Here is a 19799-nt window from a genome sequence, read left to right as displayed (position 1 = left end):
CTACCACCTCTTGGCGCATAGAGGTGGGAGGGACTATGAGTGTGGGGAGCAGTGAATATTCATTTTCTTTAACAGCGGGCACAGTGTTAGCCACAGCAGCCGGCTCCTGCCTCCTACCTCCTGTGACCCGCTGCTGCTCCTATCCCATCCATATCCACAGGGGACATATATATATGTGACGCCCAGGAGACCGGGATACCCAGCACCGGACCAATGGAGTCTGTCTCTTGAGGGGGATGTCACGGGTGGCTTGACCCGGTGCTGTAGCCTCAGGCAATGCACAGTGTAAGGGGTATCGTGAGGGAGCAGGCACTTACTTGATCAGCAGCAGGTTCTCCCAGCGGTGACGATCTCGATCCTGGATAGATGGCTATTGTCCAAATGAAAGACTGAGGCACTGAAACGTTTAACCAGTTTACTTTAACATAAAAGGATTTACAACCAGTCCTGTCACCGGAGTCTGTATGGGAACTCTGAGTTACTTTGACCCTGCCGGGGTCTTCGCCTCTTATTGTGCGCAATTTCTGTGTGGCCCTGCTGCTGTATGTGAACTGGCTGCCGGCCCAATCTGTCCCCTCCGGGTCCTGGTTCGACGGGCAACCCGAGTCCTTTTATCGGTTTACCCCCTCTGGGAGTACCGCTGAACTCTGTTGCTGCGTCCGGCCCTAGTGAAGCTGATATCACCTCACGTTTTTCCGGTTGCTGTATTATATATAATGAATACAGCCACGGATCCGGTATCCGTCTTTGCGCCTGTTCTGGGTAGTGATTAATGCTACCCGGTTCTCACAATGTCCTTTTTCTCTATCCCTCTTCTCCTCAGGCCGGTGATTTAGGCCTGGTAACAGTCACAGGGCTGTTAGATATTCAACTGTATGACCTCTCACTTTCAGCTCCTTGGCCCAACTGCCATTTCTTCTCTCAGACCAGAATGGATCAAGGGGAGTCTCTGGAGCTCCCTCTTCTGGCCGGAGGTGGTAGTGCAGTCTTGCTAATTTAGTATTTGTATTTACTGTCAGTAACTATTTTTGTGGCAAATACCCCTAGGGGTGCCACATATATATATATATATATATATATATATATATATATATATATATATATATTGTACATCAGGACTATAAGTCGAACCCCCCACTTTCTTCCAAAATTTTGAGGAAAAAAGTGTGTCTTATAGTCCAAACAATACAGTACCTTAAAGCTATAACAAGCAAGGTGTACACAACAAAAAATAGAAAAACATATTTCACAAGAAAGTGGAGAGTTTAATGTCACTTCTAGTGAAGGCCTGTCCAGGGGGCCTGTCCCCCAAAACTGATATGTGAGGGTAACAGTGAGATAAGCCTAATATAAAGAATACGTGTTGAGATATTCATGGCTCTAAGAAGCCTTCTGAGCTGTGGTAGGTTTTCTTGAAGATAGTCTGGCTGTTAGTAGAGAGTATGTCAGTAATGCAGGTGTGATTAAAAGACTACAGGCAGGGACAGCACAACGAAACAAAATGTGTAGGTGCAGAGGACAGAAAACAGACACTAATGTGGAGATATGTGCCAATGAGAAGAAACAAATGCCGTGATGGTGCAGTATGTAGTCACATGTGAAGACAAGATTATGGCCTCATTCACACGTTCAGTATTTGGTCAGTATTTTCCATGTGTATTCATAAGCCAAAACCAGGAGTGGGTGATACATGCAAAAGTGGTGAATATGTTTCTATTCTACTTTTCCTTTAATTTTTCCACTCCTGGTTTTGGCTTACACATACTGAGGTAAAATGGCGTAGCTATACAGTTCCTTATACAGCAAGCTCCTCAGTATGCTCAGATAGGCATTTAAACACATATAATATATATATTATTGCACATTACCTTTTTATTGGTTGTTTTCTTAAAGGGAACCTGTCACCCCGTTTTTTCAGATTGAGCTATAAATACTGTTAAATAGGGCCTGCGCTGTGCGTTACTATAGTGTATGTACAGTGGGGCAAAAAAGTATTTAGTCAGTCAGCAATAGTGCAAGTTCCACCACTTAAAAAGATGAGAGGCGTCTGTAATTTACATCATAGGTAGACCTCAACTATGGGAGACAAACTGAGAAAAAAAAATCCAGAAAATCACATTGTCTGTTTTTTTAACATTTTATTTGCATATTATGGTGGAAAATAAGTATTTGGTCAGAAACAAAATTTCATCTCAATACTTTGTAATATATCCTTTGTTGGCAATGACAGAGGTCAAACGTTTTCTGTAAGTCTTCACAAGGTTGCCACACACTGTTGTTGGTATGTTGGCCCATTCCTCCATGCAGATCTCCTCTAGAGCAGTGATGTTTTTGGCTTTTCGCTTGGCAACACGGACTTTCAACTCCCTCCAAAGGTTTTCTATAGGGTTGAGATCTGGAGACTGGCTAGGCCACTCCAGGACCTTGAAATGCTTCTTACGAAGCCACTCCTTCGTTGCCCTGGTGGTGTGCTTTGGATCATTGTCATGTTGAAAGACCCAGACACGTTTCATCTTCAATGCCCTTGCTGATGGAAGGAGGTTTGCACTCAAAATATCACGATACATGGCCCCATTCATTCTTTCATGTACCCGGATCAGTCGTCCTGGCCCCTCTGCAGAGAAACAGCCCCAAAGCATGATGTTTCCACCACCATACTTTACAGTAGGTATGGTGTTTGATGGATGCAACTCAGTATTCTTTTTCCTCCAAACACGACAAGTTGTGTTTCTACCAAACAGTTCCAGTTTGGTTTCATCAGACCATAGGACATTCTCCCAAAACTCCTCTGGATCATCCAAATGCTCTCTAGCAAACTTCAGACTGGCCCCGACATGTACTGGCTTAAGCAGTGGGACACGTCTGGCACTGCAGGATCTGAGTCCATGGTTGCGTAGTGTGTTACTTATGGTAGGCCTTGTTACATTGGTCCCAGCTCTCTGCAGTTCATTCACTAGGTCCCCCCGCGTGGTTCTGGGATTTTTGCTCACTGTTCTTGTGATCATTCTGACCCCACGGGGTGGGATTTTGCGTGGAGCCCCAGATCGAGGGAGATTATCAGTGGTCTTGTATGTCTTCCATTTTCTAATTATTGCTCCCACTGTTGATTTCTTCACTCCAAGCTGGTTGGCTATTGCAGATTCAGTCTTCCCAGCCTGGTGCAGGGCTACAATTTTGTTTCTGGTGTCCTTTGACAGCTCTTTGGTCTTCACCATAGTGGAGTTTGGAGTCAGACTGTTTGAGGGTGTGCACAGGTGTCTTTTTATACTGATAACAAGTTTAAACAGGTGCCATTACTACAGGTAAAGAGTGGAGGAAAGAGGAGACTCTTAAAGAAGAAGTTACAGGTCTGTGAGAGCCAGAAATCTTGATTGTTTGTTTCTGACCAAATACTTATTTTCCACCGTAATATGCAAATAAAATTATAAAAAAACAGACAATGTGATTTTCTGGATTTTTTTTTCTCAGTTTGTCTCCTATAGTTGAGGTCTACCTATGATGTAAATTACAGACGCCTCTCATCTTTTTAAGTGGTGGAACTTGCACTATTGCTGACTGACTAAATACTTTTTTGCCCCACTGTAGTGTACCCTGATTCCCCATGTATGCTGAGAAATACATTACCAAAGTCGCCATTTTCGCCTGTCAATCAGGCTGGTCTGGTCAGGTGGGCGTGTTCACAGCGCTCTTTTCTTCCCCAGCTTTCCGTTGGTGGCGTAGTGGTGTGCGCATGTCCAAGGTCCGAATTCCCTGCGCCCTCGTGAAGACACAGCGCGCGATCTGCGCTGTCATCCCTTGCATCGGTGGGGGCGGCCATCTTCCTGGGGCCGCGCGTGCGCAGATGGAATGCTCTGCCGCACGGGGCTTCAGGAAAATGGCCGCGGGATGCCGCGCGTGCGCATTAGAGATCGCGGCGGCCATTTTCCCAAAGCCGAGATGCAAACTCGGCTTTGGGAAAATGGCCGCCGCGATCTCTTGTGAGACAGTGACCGGCATAGTTGTAAATGCCCCGGAGAGCTGGCTAACAACACTAACAGCTACATAATGTGACAGTGTTTTAGTCACATGATCTGTGTTGTAAGGTCCTGAAAGAGGATGGCCTCTGTGTTGGAAGGTCCTACGAGTGGCCCGGATACCTGAAGAGCACAGGGTGAGACCATGTACCTGCAGAGTCTGTGATGGCTATCTGCATTGGGTAGGCTACTGACCTTCTGAGGGTCTGGAACTGTCAGGTGGCCTGTGGAGCAAGTCATTGTCTGGGACAGTGATGCTAGTTAGGCAGCTTCCTCGGGAACATAGGACTGACAAGGAGGCAGCATGTGGAGCGGAGCTCCTGGTAGGTAATTCAGAGTATGGAGGACTGTACTGTGCCGGCACCCACGGTAACTGAACAAAGGGAGGTCCGGCGTGTTTAGTGACCACAATCTAATGCTGTGTATTACAGAGTAAAGCTGTGAGAGACATTGGCATGGCGTGTGGTCACCCACGGTAACTGGACAAAGACACGTGTTTAGTACCTGTGATTTATGAAGTGCTATGGACTATGCGATAGGTCTGTGATATGTAACATGGCTTACAGTGGTTTATGCTGACTCTAAATAAACCACATAGACTGTTTAAGTGAGAAAACATTCCTGTGTGCCTTAAACCCTTTGCCAAGCGAGTGTCCCCTCAACAGTGAGCACTGCACTACAATATATATGATAGTACTGTATTTACACATATTTTTCGGCTTACACAGTAAAACAGTAGGTTTTTTTAATGTACATCCCCTTAAATAAAAGGCTTTAACCTATTGTTTTATTTTTCCACCAACACTACAAGCCAAGTCTTTTTCTATCAGTGTCAGAATAAGCATTTTAATGCCATTTATTTCCATCATCTTGCTGTAATTAAGTTGTTAGAAAATGCTTTCAGCTGTGCCTGAGGGCCTTCAGCTATCAAACTGCCAATTAATTGCTGATATTGACTGTTTTCCTTCAAGAATTAAGGCTGTTTAGACTCCCCCGTCAGGGTCTCTCGCTTTGTTTATGATTTATCTTTAAATGCTGAGCAGTCAGATGCCGATTTTAATGAATTGCCTTTTTTAGCTACTATATTCATTATATTTCATGAATCTGCCCCATCTATTTCTCTTGTTGAAATTCCTATGCTTTATATGTCATTTATTTATCGTAAAATTCTAGTTTACACTATTATTGTCTTTTGTTGTCCACAATAAGTTGCTTATGGCAAAACTGGACAGTAGTACCCTACCAAGACCAGATGATTGGGTTCTAAATATTTTCTATAAAGATAAGCCATGTAGGTTATTACTTTGAATTGGCTTATTACAAACTTTTTTTATGGAATATAAATGACTCAAGCCAATGAGTAAGACATTAATTCAGAGTCACAAACAATATGGCTGCACTTCCAACATCTTGGCCTTAATTGCAAATATATGATAGGTATGGATTAGTGATGACGATGAGCGAACCTGTTGTCTGATTCATACTGCCCAAATCTCGGGCAGAATGAATTGTAGACTAGATACATTATTGCTGTCAACTATACGTTCTCTGAAATGCCCCGGCGTTTCAGAGAAAATGTAGTTTGAAGATTTGGTTGGGAATCGTAGGCAGAGATGAGAATAATCTAGTGTTGCCCCCTGACCGCCATGTCTCTGCACTGCCCTAATTGATTGACAGGTCTCTCCCTGTGTGTACATCAGGAAAGATCTGTCAATCACCTGGAGTTGTGCTGGGATCTTCAAACTACATTTTCACTGAAACACTGAGCGTTTTATGAAATAATATATCTGGCTGCAATAGTTCTGTCAACTGGCAGGTTCTTAAAGGGACTCTGTCACCTGAATTTGGAGGGAACAATCTTCAGCCATAGGGGCAGGGTTTTTGGGCAGGGCCGCGCTTAGTAACCCGATGTTTACCCTGGTTACCATTGTAAATGTAAAAAAAAAAAAACCACTACATACTCACATTCCGGTGTCTGTCACGTCCCTCGCCGTCACCTTCCCGCACTGACTGTCAGCACCAGCCGGCCGTAAAGCAGAGCACAGCAGTGACGTCATGACGGGAAGCTGATGGCGGGGGACGTGACAGACACCGGAATGTGAGTATGTAGTGTTTTTTTTTTTTTTTACATTTACAATGGTAACCAGGGTAAACATCGTGTAACAACTCTGCTGGCATCGCAGCATGGCCTCACATCTCTCACACGATCTTACCCACTGCTGCAGGCCATGATGTGCTTTCTCTTTAATGCCAGCTCCATGTTCTGTGTCTCTGCTCTCTGCATGCCTCATGGCTACGTGTATAGGGGGCCGGCGCCTGAACTCTCTGGTTCTTATAGGAATCAGGTGCACCTGTCCAATCAGTTCCTGACCAATTACCAAGAGGCCTCCTGTATATAGTGCAGCTCCACCCTGTGGTCTGGGCCTGTGCAATGTGTTAGCTCAGTTAGTGTTTAGCTGCTGATTTTGCCTGGCCTTGCTCTGAGTTTCTCCCTCTCTGGAGGCTTTTCTCTGTGCTATTGCCTTGATCTTGTAGTCCGCCCTCCAGGAGGCAGAATATCCTGGTCCCTGTGTCTTTATCCCTGTGTCTTGTTCTATTGCCTTGTCTGTACTTTGTCTTTTCTCGGTCTCCTTGTCTGTGGCTTCCTTCCCTGCTTTCTTTCCTTGTGTTTTCTGTCTGCTTACACTCCGCACTCTTGCGGCTCTGCACTCAGACCTTGCTTCGCACTCTCTGGCTTTGCTCTGTGGCTCCGCTCATTGCGGTTCTATCTGGCTCCGCTCTTTGCGGTACTATCTGGTGTTAGGAGTCGAGTTTCCTCTGCTGCACAGGAGGAATCTCGATCCGTGTCTGCTGCGGTCTCCCATTCTGCATCGGCCGCAGTGGGGTCTGCTCAGCGGAGGCGTCGCTCCCAGCGTCTTGCTGGGACTGATTCTGTGCAGAGGGTTACTACTGCCTTTTCTGGCTCTCCTGTTGTACCCTGCACGTTACACACATAACAGCGTCTAGTTGCTGTGACCGCCTGTACGGCGCCGTGCGCTTCCTCTGCGCTTTCCTTACCCAAGCCTGGGTGGTTAGTGGCGTCCGTCAGTGCGGCACTGCATGCACTCTCGTGCCTTTATATACTATTTAATAGTTTCCTTACACACCCAGTTGCGGTGTTGTGCCAGCAAGTGGTCTAATCGGACTTCAATCCTGTGTTGGGGTTGTGTTCGCTGACTTCTTGCTCGCGCTCTATGTGTGGTACCGCGGTCCTGTGACTCAACAGGATCGCTTTCTTCACGCAGGGTGAAGTTAACCCGTGCGTGTATACTTACCGCAGTTGCTGTACAGGCTGCTAGCGTGGCTGCAGCAACCTTGTCCACTGCCACCCCAGTTCCGACATTATCCCGCCTCCCATTGCCAGAAAAATTTTCTGGAGATTGCAAAACTTGTAGGGGATTCGTGAGTCAGTGCTCTATCCATCTCGAGCTCCTGGCTGCACGTTTTCCTACAGAGCGGGCTAAGGTGGGATTTATTGTCTCTCTCTTGTCGGACAGGGCGTTGGAGTGGGCTACGCCGCTGTGGGAGCGTGGTGATCATGTGGTGCAGAGTGCTCCGTTGTTCCTGAGCACTCTGAAAAAGGTCTTTTTGGGACCTCAAGTCACCCATGACACAGCGCTCCAACTACTGGCTTTAACTCAGGGTGAGTCCTTGGTCAGCCATTTTTCCGTCCGCTTCCGTACTTTAGCTTCCGAGCTGGAGTGGTCGGATAAGGCCCTTATCCCCATATTTTGGAGGGGCCTGGCTGATCACGTTAAGGACGCTCTTGCCACTAGGGAGATTCCTGCCACACTGGAGGAATTAATAACTGTCTCTACTCGTATTGACCTCCGTTTTAACGAGCGGAGGTTAGAGCGAGCCCAGTGTAGGCAGAGGTTTCGGCTGGCTCCCACCTTCGCCAAACCTTTGGAATCTCCAATCCAGGCATCCAAATCACATGAGGCCTTAGAGGTGACACGAGCGGGATCCAAATCTCTGTCCGCCCGTGCACATAAGGTCCATCATGTTTGCCAGCAGTCAGGACATCTTGCCTCCAAGGGTCCTCAGCGGTCGGGGAAAGGTCAGCGTCTAGTGGCAGTTGGAGGAGGTACACTAGACACGGCGACGTTTGCCTCAAAGTTGTCCTTCAAGGGCACAATTACCATAGGCCCATCCACTCTTATGGTCGAGCTATGCGTGGATTCTGGGGCAGAGAGTAACTTTATGTCTTCCGCTTTTGCCCAGTGTCACGCAATACCCTTGGTGATGCTCGCCAAGCCAGTAACCGTTCGAGTGGTAAATGGGTCAACACTACCCTCACAGATTACCCACCAAACCATTCCTTTCACGCTTTCTGTGTCTCCATCACATCAGGAGATAATCTCCCTATTAGTCATTCCTGAGGGAATTGATGAGGTCCTGTTGGGGATACCATGGCTTCGCTACCATTCTCCGCATATTGAGTGGTCCTCTGGGAGAATTTTGGGATGGAGTAAATCCTGCGAGGGTAGATGTCAGAGGGAGTGCGTTCAGGTTGCTACTACACAGGTACCCGCAGATCTTTCCTCTCTCCCCAAGCACTATTGGCCCTATGCAGACGTGTTCTCCAAAAGAGCTGCGGAGACCCTTCCGCCTCACTGCCCCTATGACTGTCCTATTGACCTCTTGCCTGGTGCTGAGCCTCCCCGGGGTCGAGTCTATCCGTTATCTCTCCCGGAGACGGAGGCAATGTCTCAGTATATCCAAGAGAATCTGGCAAGAGGATTCATTAGGAAGTCAGTGTCACCGGCAGGGGCTGGGTTCTTCGTACAGAAGAAGACTGGAGACTTACGTCCATGCATAGACTACAGGGTTCTTAACGCCATCACCGTTAAGAACAAATACCCATTACCCCTGATATCTGAGCTGGTTGATAGGCTACAGGGAGCGAGGGTATTTACAAAGTTAGATCTGCGGGGTGCTTACAACCTGATTCGCATCCGTGAGGGGGATGAATGGAAGACGGCTTTTAACACCAGGGATGGGCACTATGAATATCTGGTGATGCCCTTCGGGCTCTGTAATGCCCCAGCCGTTTTCCAAGACTTTGTGAACGACATCTTCCGAGATATACTCACCACCTCGGTCGTAGTCTATCTGGATGATATTCTCATCTTCTCTCCAGATATTGACTCCCATCGGAGAGATGTTCGCAAAGTCTTCGACCTCTTACGGGCAAACTCCCTCTACGCCAAGTTGGAGAAGTGTGTGTTTGAGCAGGAGTCCTTGCCATTCCTTGGTTATATCATCTCTGCCCAGGGTTTGGCTATGGATCCTGCCAAGCTACAGGCTGTAATGGACTGGCAGGAACCCCATTCTCTTAAAGCGGTGCAGCGCTTTATGGGGTTCATTAATTACTATCGCCAGTTCATTCCACACTTCTCAACTTTGGTAGCTCCCTTGGTTGCCCTCACCAAAAAGGAAAGCAAATCCCAAGTTGTGGTCAGAGGAGGTCTCCAAAGCCTTTCTCTCGATCAAGTCTCATTTCGCTAGCGCTCCCATCCTACATCGCCCCGATGTTGATAAACCATTTATCTTGAGGTGGATGCCTCATCTGTTGGTGCTGGAGCAGTCCTTTTCCAAAAGGATGCTCAAGGTCGGAAGCATCCTTGCTTCTTCTTCTCCAAGACCTTCACACCAGCGGAGAGGAATTATTCCATCGGGGACAGGGAGTTGCTAGCCATGAAGTTGGCTTTTTCAGAGTGGAGACATCTCTTGGAGGGAGCTCGCTTTCCCTTCCAAGTCTTCACTGACCACAAGAACTTGGTATATCTACAAACGGCCCAGCGGCTGATTTCTCGCCAGGCTAGATGGTCCCTGTTCTTCTCCCGGTTCCATTTTACTCTCCATTTTCTCTCCTGGGAGAAGAACGTTCGTGCCGACGCTCTCTCCCGCTCCGTAGTGTCATCTGAGGAGGAGGAGGAGCCTCGGCTTATTGTACCTTCTGAGAGCCTGAGAACTGTAGCTCCGGTTTCGCTAGAGTCTGTGCCCCCGGGCAAGACTTTCGTGCCAGCTAACTTGCAACCGGAGGTTCTCTCTTGGGCTCACTCCTCCAGAGTGGGTGGGCATTTTGGGACCAAGAGAACATCTGAGCTTTTGGCGAGAACATACTGGTGGCCGCATATGGTCCGAGATGTCAGGGACTATATTCAGGCGTGTGTTTCCTGCGCCCAGAATCGGTCTCTTCGGCAACGGCCTGCTGGGTTGCTTTACCCTCTACCGGTGGCAGACAGGCCCTGGGAGATGGTCAGGATGGACTTTGTGGTGGGCTTACCCAAGTCGCATGGCTGCTCCATTATTTGGGTTGTCACCGACCATTTCTCTAAGATGGTGCATTTGGTGCCGCTTCCTCGGTTACCTTCAGCACGGGCCTTGGCGGTGTTGTTCATTAAGCACGTTTTCCGATTGCATGGTGTGCCTGATAAGATTGTCAGCGATCGGGGTCCCCAGTTCGCGTCTCGGTTCTGGAGAGAGCTCTGCCGTTTACTCAGCATAGAGTTAAACCTTTCCTCTGCATACCATCCCGAGACGAATGGGTTGGTGGAGAGAACCAACCAGACTCTGGTGACATATTTGCGTCATTTCGTCTCTGCTAGGCAGGACGACTGGGCATCTTTGCTACCTTGGGCGGAATTTGCCTTGAACAACACCGTAGCCGATTCCACTGGTCAGACTCCTTTTCTCCTTAATTACGGCCAGCATCCGCGTGTCCCTGTGCCCATGCCCGTGTCATCCACCGATTCTAGGGTGGCAGACTGGGCGGTGGAGGCACGTGACATCTGGGACCGCACACAGGATGCCATCCGGGCCTCCAAGGAGAGAATGAGGGTTTCGGCTGATACACATCGGCGCCCCGCTCCGGTCTTTGCTCCTGGCGACTTAGTGTGGCTCTCCGCCCGTAACATCAGGCTGCGAGTTGAGTCCACTAAGTTTGCTCCTCGCTACATTGGCCCGTTTAAGGTTCTGGAACAGGTCAACCCTGTGGTCTACCGTTTGGCTATTCCTCCACGCCTTGGTATCACCGATACTTTTCACGTTTCCCTCTTAAAGCCTGTTCGTTTGTCCCGGTTTTCTGAGTCATCTGCTGGGACATCGGGTTCATCCACGGATGAGTTTGAGGTGAATGCTATTGTGGGGTGCAAGGTGGTACGTGGCAAGAAATTTTATCTGGTGGACTGGAAGGGTCACGGCCCAGAGGATAGAACCTGGGAGCCTGTAGAGCACATTCGGGCTCCGCTGCTTATTGTAGCTTTTGAGCGTAGTGAGGCTCAAGGAGGGGGGGCCCTAGGAGGGGGGGGTAATGTTAGGAGTCGAGTTTCCTCTGCTGCACAGGAGGAATCTCGATCCGTGTCTGCTGCGGTCTCCCATTCTGCATCGGCCGCAGTGGGGTCTGCTCAGTGGAGGCGTCGCTCCCAGCGTCTTGCTGGGACTGATTCTGTGCAGAGGGTTACTACTGCCTTTTCTGGCTCTCCTGTTGTACCCTGCACTGATCTGCGGCGAGCAGGCTTCTCTGGGACTAAGTCCTTATTTTCACACACTGAGCATGCCCAGGGCAAGATCTCCCGTTGGAGATCAAGGGTCACATGCTCAGGTACTGCAGCACATTCCATTGGTCCTCCAGGAAGGAACTGAAAGGGCAAAACTTCGGTAGCAGCTTCCTGTGCTGCAACTATATAAACTGCGCTGCAACTATATAAACTGCGCATGACCGCACGGCCATGCGCTAGTATTGTCCTGATAATATGTGTGTGTGTTGTGAGTGAAAGTCGCTCTTTAAAATACCCTCCCTATTGGATGACTGTTCGCCGAAGGTGTATGTTTGCTATCTAGCGCCCGACTTATCCAACAGCACGTTACACACATAACAGCGTCTAGTTGCTGTGTCCGCCTGTACGGCACCGTGCGCTTCCTCTGCGCTTTCCTTACCCAAGCCTGGGTGGTTAGTGGTGTCCGTCAGTGCGGCACTGCATGCACTCTCGTGCCTTTATATACTATTTAATAGTTTCCCTGCACACCCAGTTGCGGTGTTGTGCCAGCAAGTGGTCTAATCGGACTTCAATCCTGTGTTGGGGTTGTGTTCGCTGACTTCTTGCTCGTGCTCTATGTGCGGTACCGCGGTCCTGTGACTCAACACACAGGGTGAAGTTAACCCGTGCGTGTATACTTATAGTACCGCCATATAGTCCGTCTTACTAGCAGCAGGGTTTTTACCTGCACGGTGGACCTCGGACTGCGAACGCACCTAGTTTCATATCATCTATACTTGGTGCTTTCCGCCAGTCCTTAACATCTGGCTCCGCCTCCTGTGTTTCTGCACTTGGCTCCGTCTCTGCTCTTGGCTCCGCCTCCAGCGTCTCCGCTCTTGGCGTTGCCTCTAGCGTCTCCGCTCTTGGCTCCGCCTCCAGCGTCTCCGCTCTTGGCTCCACCTCCAGCGTCTCCGCTCTTGGCTCTGCCTCCAGCGTCTCCGATCTTGGCTCTGCCTCCAACGTCTCCGCCCTTGGCTCCGCCTCTTGCGGTTCCGCCCTTGGCTCTGCCTTCTCCTTCTCTTCTCTTAGTTCCACCTTCTACTTGTTACTTGGTCCTCCTGTGTGAACAGGTCCCTACCTGTTTCTTCATACCTCATTCCTTTCTGCTTGTTTCCTTTCCTGCACCTCCTGTGTGTACAGGTCCTTACCTGTTCCTTCATCACACTCACAATAGGACTGCACTCGGGTGTCATCTGAGTGCAGCCTGATTCATACACCACATCAACCCGTTCTGTGTATCCTGTGTTCCTGCCAGTCCTGCCGTTCCTGCCCTGCCTTCCAGTCCTGTGTTCTCTGCAGTGCCTCCCAATCCTGTGTTCCTGCCAGTTCTGCCGTTCCTGCCCTGCCTTCCAGTCCTGTGTTCCTGCTGTCCTAGCCAGTCCTGTTTCCTGCCGTGTCTCTGCCAGCTCTGAGTTCTCTGCCGTGTCTCTGCCAGCCCTGTCTCAGCCGTGCCAGCCTACTTGTCTGTGTTCCAGCAGTGCTCTTCTGCCAGTCCTGCCTAATGCCCGCACCAATCCTGGTGTTCCTGTCTCCCAAGTGGGATCAGCAGCCACAGCCAGACACCACCCTGGAGTAGCACCTGGCAGCTGCCTGCTGCACAAGCCTGTCCTCACCATCAGAGGCTCCAGTGAAAACCCAGGCAGCTGTTATAGTCACGCCCCTTCCAGGGTAGTCTGGTTTGTGGCTCAGTGGGGCCACAAACCCCCCGAGCTCACGCCCACCAGTCAGGGCGTGAGCGTGACACATTGGGTTACTAAGCGCGACCCTGCGCTTAGTAACCCGATGTTTACCCTGGCTATAAGTGAACACATCGCTGGATCGGCGTCACACACGCCGATCCAGCGATGTCAGCGGGTGATCCAGTGAAGAAATAAAGTTCTGGCCTTCTAGCTCCGACCAGCGATGTCACAGCAGGATCCTGATCGCTGCTGCGTGTCAAACACAACAATATTCCTATCCAGGACGCTGCAACGTCACGGATCGCTACCGATATCGTTCAAAAGTTGCTCAGTGTGAAGGTACCTTTAATCCCTGATACTATCGGTCTCCCCTTCAATAGTATCAGACCTTTGTGTACTTTTGGAAGACAATGGAAGGTCACTAGTTCAGGGTGTTGTGGGAAGAGGAAATCATACTCATTTTTTATCAATTAGGGAGTCTTCCAAACCCCTATATAAGATCTCTTTAAGTTGTTTGACATACATGGATGTAGGATTAGAGGACAACTTTTCATAATCTCTGGGTTCATTCAAAATTTTGTGACACATGGCTACATAGTCTTTCTGATTCATGATGACTGTGTTGCCCCCATTGTCAGAGGGTTTAACCCTCCGTCAGGGGCAATATGTTTCATAACAAGTTTAGGGGCATTGTGCCTGTCCGCCACAGGCTAGAAAATATATTTTCTCTTTTTCAAAAAATATCAATACTCTAAAAGTGATCAGTTACCTTAATAGGAATGTAATAAATGAGAATACACATAATCTGGTGTAAAAAAAAATGTTTAACAACCAGAAAAGTAATATGTTTCTATGTCTTGAGCATCCTCCTCACTCTCTCCATCTTGATCTGTATCAGACACATCTGGACATTCTTCCACATCATCTTCTGAATCAATGTCACTTTCTTCCCCTAAATCTTCTAGCTGTAAGGGCTCTGTCTCATCATCAAGCAGTATATTTTGCACTTGCTCAACATGACGGGCATTGGACAAGTCAAATATTCTCCTCGCCATTTCATAAGAAAAGCAGAAGCAAGAGAGATAATATGTATTAGGGTGCAATGTGCCTGAGAAGCACACTCTTATTTCTAACAAAACCTTCTATGACAAATCCACAAATTTAGCACACGCTATTCATAAAACAAGCTAAAAAAACAATTGGGATGAATAAAAACAGCAAATTCTAACCGTCAAAGGTGTGACGCATTCAGGGGCAATGAGCCTGAGAAGCCAAAACACTGATATCTGATCTCCTGCAGCTCTGCAGCACAAGAGGCTTCTCAGGTTTCTAAAGATAGGAAGGTACTGGGAGGATGGTGTTTCCCAGACAAACCATTGAAAATAGAGAAATGAAACTAAGTGAGCTGCGCCTGTCAGATCAGTTGCCCCTGACGGAGAGTTAATTATAATGCTGGTATCTTTTTCCAACATTTTCAAGACTTCTACCTCAGATCTGGATAAATTGTACCTCCCATTTTTGGTTCCAGTTTCCAATTTCTCCAGATCTCTGGTTACCAACTCCACAAAAATGTCAATGGTGGATAAATCACTTTGTGCTGGGGGCATTTTTTTACTTTTATTTTTCAACTCAGTAAAAGGTCCCTCACCACATTGTTCAGGAGTGGATTCCGCCAAACCATAAAGGAATCTGACATCACCCAGAAGAGAATCTGGGATGTCCATTTCCTTACAAATTCGTTTATCCTCTTTTGCAAAGAATTTTTTCCACTTTAGTTTCCTTGTAAAGAGGTGCAGATCGTTTATGCTTTCAAACAATTGAAAAAATCTGATGTAGGCACAAAATTGAGGCCTTTGTTCAAGATTTGTGTCTCTAAATCACTTAATTTTCTAGAGGAGAGATTAATCACTTTGGGGGCCAAAAAAGGTTTTAGTTGTTGTTCGGATTTGGTCTGTTTCGTAGGAAGTAATCCCGATCTAAAAAACGTGTGCTTCCTGTCCTATCGTTAGGGCGTCCCCTCTGATTGCCTCGCCCTCTCTGCCTTCCTTTCGTGTTTTTTGGGCATGTATCTGAATCCGAAAGGTCAGTGTCCGTTGAGGAAATATCTGTTTCAAAAATTCTTACAGGATGTCTTTTAGAAGGAAGTTGATATGCCTTATTTTCCTTGAACTCTTGTAGGTCTCTAACAAAGTTTCGATGTTTCCTCTCTTTCAGATGAAACTGATAGCGTTTAATGGAGTTCTGTAGGGTGATCTTCTTTGATGCAAAATCCGTTTCTGCTGAAAACTTTTTAGTTTTTTCTATTTGTTCATTAAGGTTTTCCCCCAAGGTAACTAATGTATTTTTCTCCTCTTCTAATAAGAGGTTCATAAACCTCAGGGAGCTCAGAGTGGCTTCCTTTTCCCACTTCTCACTTAGGGTCGAATTCCTATATCTGACAGCTTTAAGGATGTGTTCACATGTACTGTACTGTATCGATTGCATATTGTCCAATTAATTGTGCTGATCTAGCCTTAAAGGATCTCGTATGTATGATCTCCAATATATTAATGCAGGCGATAAAAAAAAAAATTGGCACAAAAACACTGTCAAAATTTGCAAAATTTTTGCACAACGTGCAACGTGGTGTTTTCACGCCAATTTACATCATCTCTGCCAAAATGGTTTGAGGTGGGGCAGGACCGCCATGACTACCCACCCATCAACATCAGCAAAAGTGCCTGGCATTTCTTATGCCAGAAGTATTACTCCAGTCCTAGACTAGAGTGGCATTTCTGACGAGGTGCATGGAGGCGCACGCAACTGATTAGATGTGGCACACATCTAAATGAATTGGGCACATCAGTCTCCAGCGAGACCTTCATTCACACTGGCATGTGCAATGTGCAACGCTGATCTTTATTAATCAGCCCCTATAAATTTAGTGATTCAATTGTCATACTGCTACATCTTTAATATTAGCACTTTGCTTTGCCTTTAAGGTGTCCGTAAATGTAATCGCTTTAATAGAAATTAGGATACAGAAAGCTTTAAATCTGTTTTTCATGCAGTTACATTAGTTCTAAGAATCCATATACTGTATACTCTTATCTTCACAGCAAACCATTCCCTTAGCAATTTCTTCTGGTGTTTTATATCCGCTTCCTTTAGAGACTAATGAGCAACATCCCAATATAATTCACAATAAGCGTCCTGGGCATTATTACAGGTCCTGTTTCCCCAAGTAAAAATAAATATTTTCTGCAATGATTCTCAAATGGCTTTTTGTTGGTTGTGCTAAAATGTATCTTTTGTAATGTGATTACTTTTAGGCCATGGGAGCTTTGTCCATTAATATATTTTAGAATGACAGAAATTGTTATTTATTGCACCGTGTAAGAGCTTACGTATGCAGAAAGTTGTAATTGTCCTTGGTAAGAACTCATTTGTTGTTTTCAACAGTTAACATTTGCTTTCCATTAGCTCTATAATGCTCTGCTTGCATTTTATTATTTGTTTTATATACTTTTTCTCATGTAAGTGATGACATGCCATGTATTACATATGAAAAACTCATGACTTTGGGCATCTAAAATGCCAGAAAATGTTCTATTATATTCATTTTGTGGCTTTTTTTCATAAGCAGGAAGAGAAGATACAAGGCTGTTATAAATCCCTGACTTATTATTAAACTCTTCCTGCCATACATTTATTAGTTTTCCCTTAACATAGCCACACGAGGGCTTGCTTTTTGCGGAAATGATTTGTCATTTTAAGGCTAGTTTCACATTTGTGTTGCAATCGGCAGCATTTAATCTGCAACCTGAAACGCACGATAAACTGCATGCAAACGCGTGTAAACTCAGCGTTTTTTTAGACGCATAATGTAATGCATGCATTAAAAAAACACAACGTTTACACGCTTTTTCATGCGTCTTGCATGCGTTTGCGTTTTCTGTGCGCATGCTGGAAAATTTAACAGGAGAAAAATCTAGATAACCAGACACCGCCAATGGGACTACAGAGGGCGTTTATTATGGGATATCTTTATATAGACCCTTGGACTATTGAAATCTTCACAGTTTGCTACTGTATCCTGTGTCATGATGGATCTTCGCATGGAGAGCTTTTATTTCAACCTGGAATTACGTATCAAGCTGTTTCTTGCCTGTGCTTTTGCTTGGGAGTAACAAAGAAATCGAGAAAGACAGAGAAGGACATGGCGTCTGTGTTTTTGGAGACACCCCATTATTGAACTCCGGGAGAGCCGGACTTTTCAGGATTTGCTTTGTCGTGTCCAAGGAGCCATCAGGAGACAGGACACCCAGCTCCATAGAGCAATTCCTGCAGAGGAACATCTCCTGGTCACACTAAGGGACGTAATAATTCTAAACAAAAGCCTGTCATAATTATTATTGCCCTGCCATGTATTCTTTGTATTTTCCTTTATGTCTTTAGCTAAACACCACCATAAATAGAATTTTTCTTATTTTTTTTTTCTTTTTTTCTTTCAGATTCATGGCTACCTGAGAGCGCTTATCATCGCTCCACTTTCAGTATCGGCTTGGAATTTCTACCTTGTCTGGAATAGTTGCGGACACCTGCCAGGCTTTGTGGAACGTTCTCTGGGATTAATTTATCCCCCTACCCACCGTGGACATGTGGATGGAAATTGCCGGAAAATTCTGGAGAGTGTGTAATTTCCCCAACTGTTTGGGAGCGGTGGATGGAAAGCACATACAGATTACTAAACCCGCCAGATCTGGATCTGACTACTTCAACTGCAAAAATATTTTTCTGTAGTGCTCATGGCAATAGCAGATGTGGACTGTCGCTTTAGCACCGTGGACATTGGAGCTTTTGGCCGTGGCAATGACTCCCAGACTTTCAAGAACTCAGATAAATCACGTTTTCCAGCGTTTTTTGTGTGGATTTCACCTGCGTTTTAACATTTGTGGATTCCTATTGAGCAGTAGGTGTAAAACACGGCGGAATCCGCACAAAGAATTGACATGCTGCAGAAAATGCAACGCAGCGTTTCCGTGCAGTATTTCCCGCAGCAAGTGCACTGTGGATTTGGTTTTCTATAGGTTTACATGGTACTGTGAACAGGATGGAAAACTGCTGTGATTCCGCAGCATCCAATCTGCTGCAGATCCTCAGGAAAATCCGCAACGTGTTCACATACCCTTACTTCACCATACAGTGTGCTCGAAACAGAGAGAAAAAAATTCAACTGTGGTGAATTTTGTTTGAAAAAATAACCCAATTTTGCCATTGTTTTCGGTGTTGTTTTTACAGTGTTCATTGTGCAGTAAAAATGGCGACATGATTTTGCATGTCAATATTACGCTGATAATACCAAACTTGTGTATTATTTTTTCTTTATGAGTAGTGAATAAAATTTTAAAATTTGTAAAACCAATGTTAGGTGTTGAGTTCCCGCGGCTGCACAGGGGGAATCTCGAGCCATGTCTGCTGCATTCTCCCATTCTCCTCCAGCAGCAGTAGAACCTGCTCAGCAGATACATCGGTCCCAGCGTCTGGCTCAGCCTGATACTGTGCGAATGGTTACTGTTGCCTTTCCAGGCTCTGCCCTTGTAGCCAGCACTGGTCAGCAGCCACTAAGTCCTGCTTTTCACGCACTGAGCATGCCCACGGGAGGAGCTCTCATTGGAGGTCGGGGGTCATACGCTCAGGCCCTGTTGCAGCTCCTATTGGTCCACCAGGAAGGTCCTGTAGAGCTGCAACTATAAAAGGTTTGCATGGCCGCACAGCCATGCACTAGTATCAAATGTGTTTGGCTTATGCCAGTGGATACTATACCACTCTATACATATGTGGTGTGAGGCTGTAGCTTTGGGACTGTACACTCAGGCAGGCAGCTAGCGTCAGTGGGGGCAATTAGCCTTGGCTTAGCATCTGGTTCCTTCATGTGTGCGGTTAGCACAGAATAGTTCCAGAGCATGCACAACCCTTAGTTAGGGTAATAGTTTTGTGCACAGCACGACTCTGTGAGGCAACAGAGATCGCTTCCAGTTCATACGGAGTGAAGCTTAACCCACTTGTGAGCTTAGAGGTTATCCGCCATTACTTGCAGCAGATATCTCTGCACAGTGGACCCTGGGCTGCGAATGCACCTTGTAGCTACCTATCTATACTCGGTGCATTCTGCTAGCCCTAACAACCAATTTTTGGTTTGTGTTGCCATGACTTGTAAAAATAAAAAATTCTGTTGATGGAGCTGTGTGGTCTTGTTTTTTGTGTGTGGAACTGTCATTTTTATTAATACTATTTTGGGGAACAAATGACGTTTTGATCTCTTTCTATTGCATTTCTTTAGGAGATTTCAGGGACTTAAAAAAGGCAATTCCTGCATTTCAATTTTTTCTATTTATAGCATTTACCATATGGGTTCATTCATGTTATATTTTTTATTAGATCAGACTTTTATGGATGTAACAAAACCAAATATGCTTATTTATTAATATAATTTTTTTTTTTTTAAATGGAGGTCATTTTATTTATTTTTTTTTCTTTTGACA

The 19799-nt window shown here is 46.4% G+C and overlaps 1 protein-coding gene across 1 annotated transcript in view; it reads left to right on the top strand.

Annotated features, from left to right (window-relative positions):
- SAMD5 (sterile alpha motif domain containing 5) overlaps positions 1-19193 on the top strand; it is a 101440-nt gene extending 82247 nt beyond the window's left edge. Inside the window, exon 2 of the mRNA XM_069767950.1 lies at positions 17769-19193. Coding sequence (XP_069624051.1) covers positions 17769-17954 — 186 coding nt within the window. The 3' untranslated portion in view covers positions 17955-19193. The remainder of the gene's footprint in view (positions 1-17768) is intronic.
- The last annotated feature ends 606 nt before the right edge of the window (positions 19194-19799 follow it).

The sequence above is a fragment of the Ranitomeya imitator genome, chromosome 5, assembly GCF_032444005.1.
Source record: "Ranitomeya imitator isolate aRanImi1 chromosome 5, aRanImi1.pri, whole genome shotgun sequence".
NCBI lineage: Eukaryota > Metazoa > Chordata > Amphibia > Anura > Dendrobatidae > Ranitomeya > Ranitomeya imitator.
Note: the sequence above shows the minus strand (reverse complement) of the source record. Positions and strands in the feature narration are given on the sequence as shown.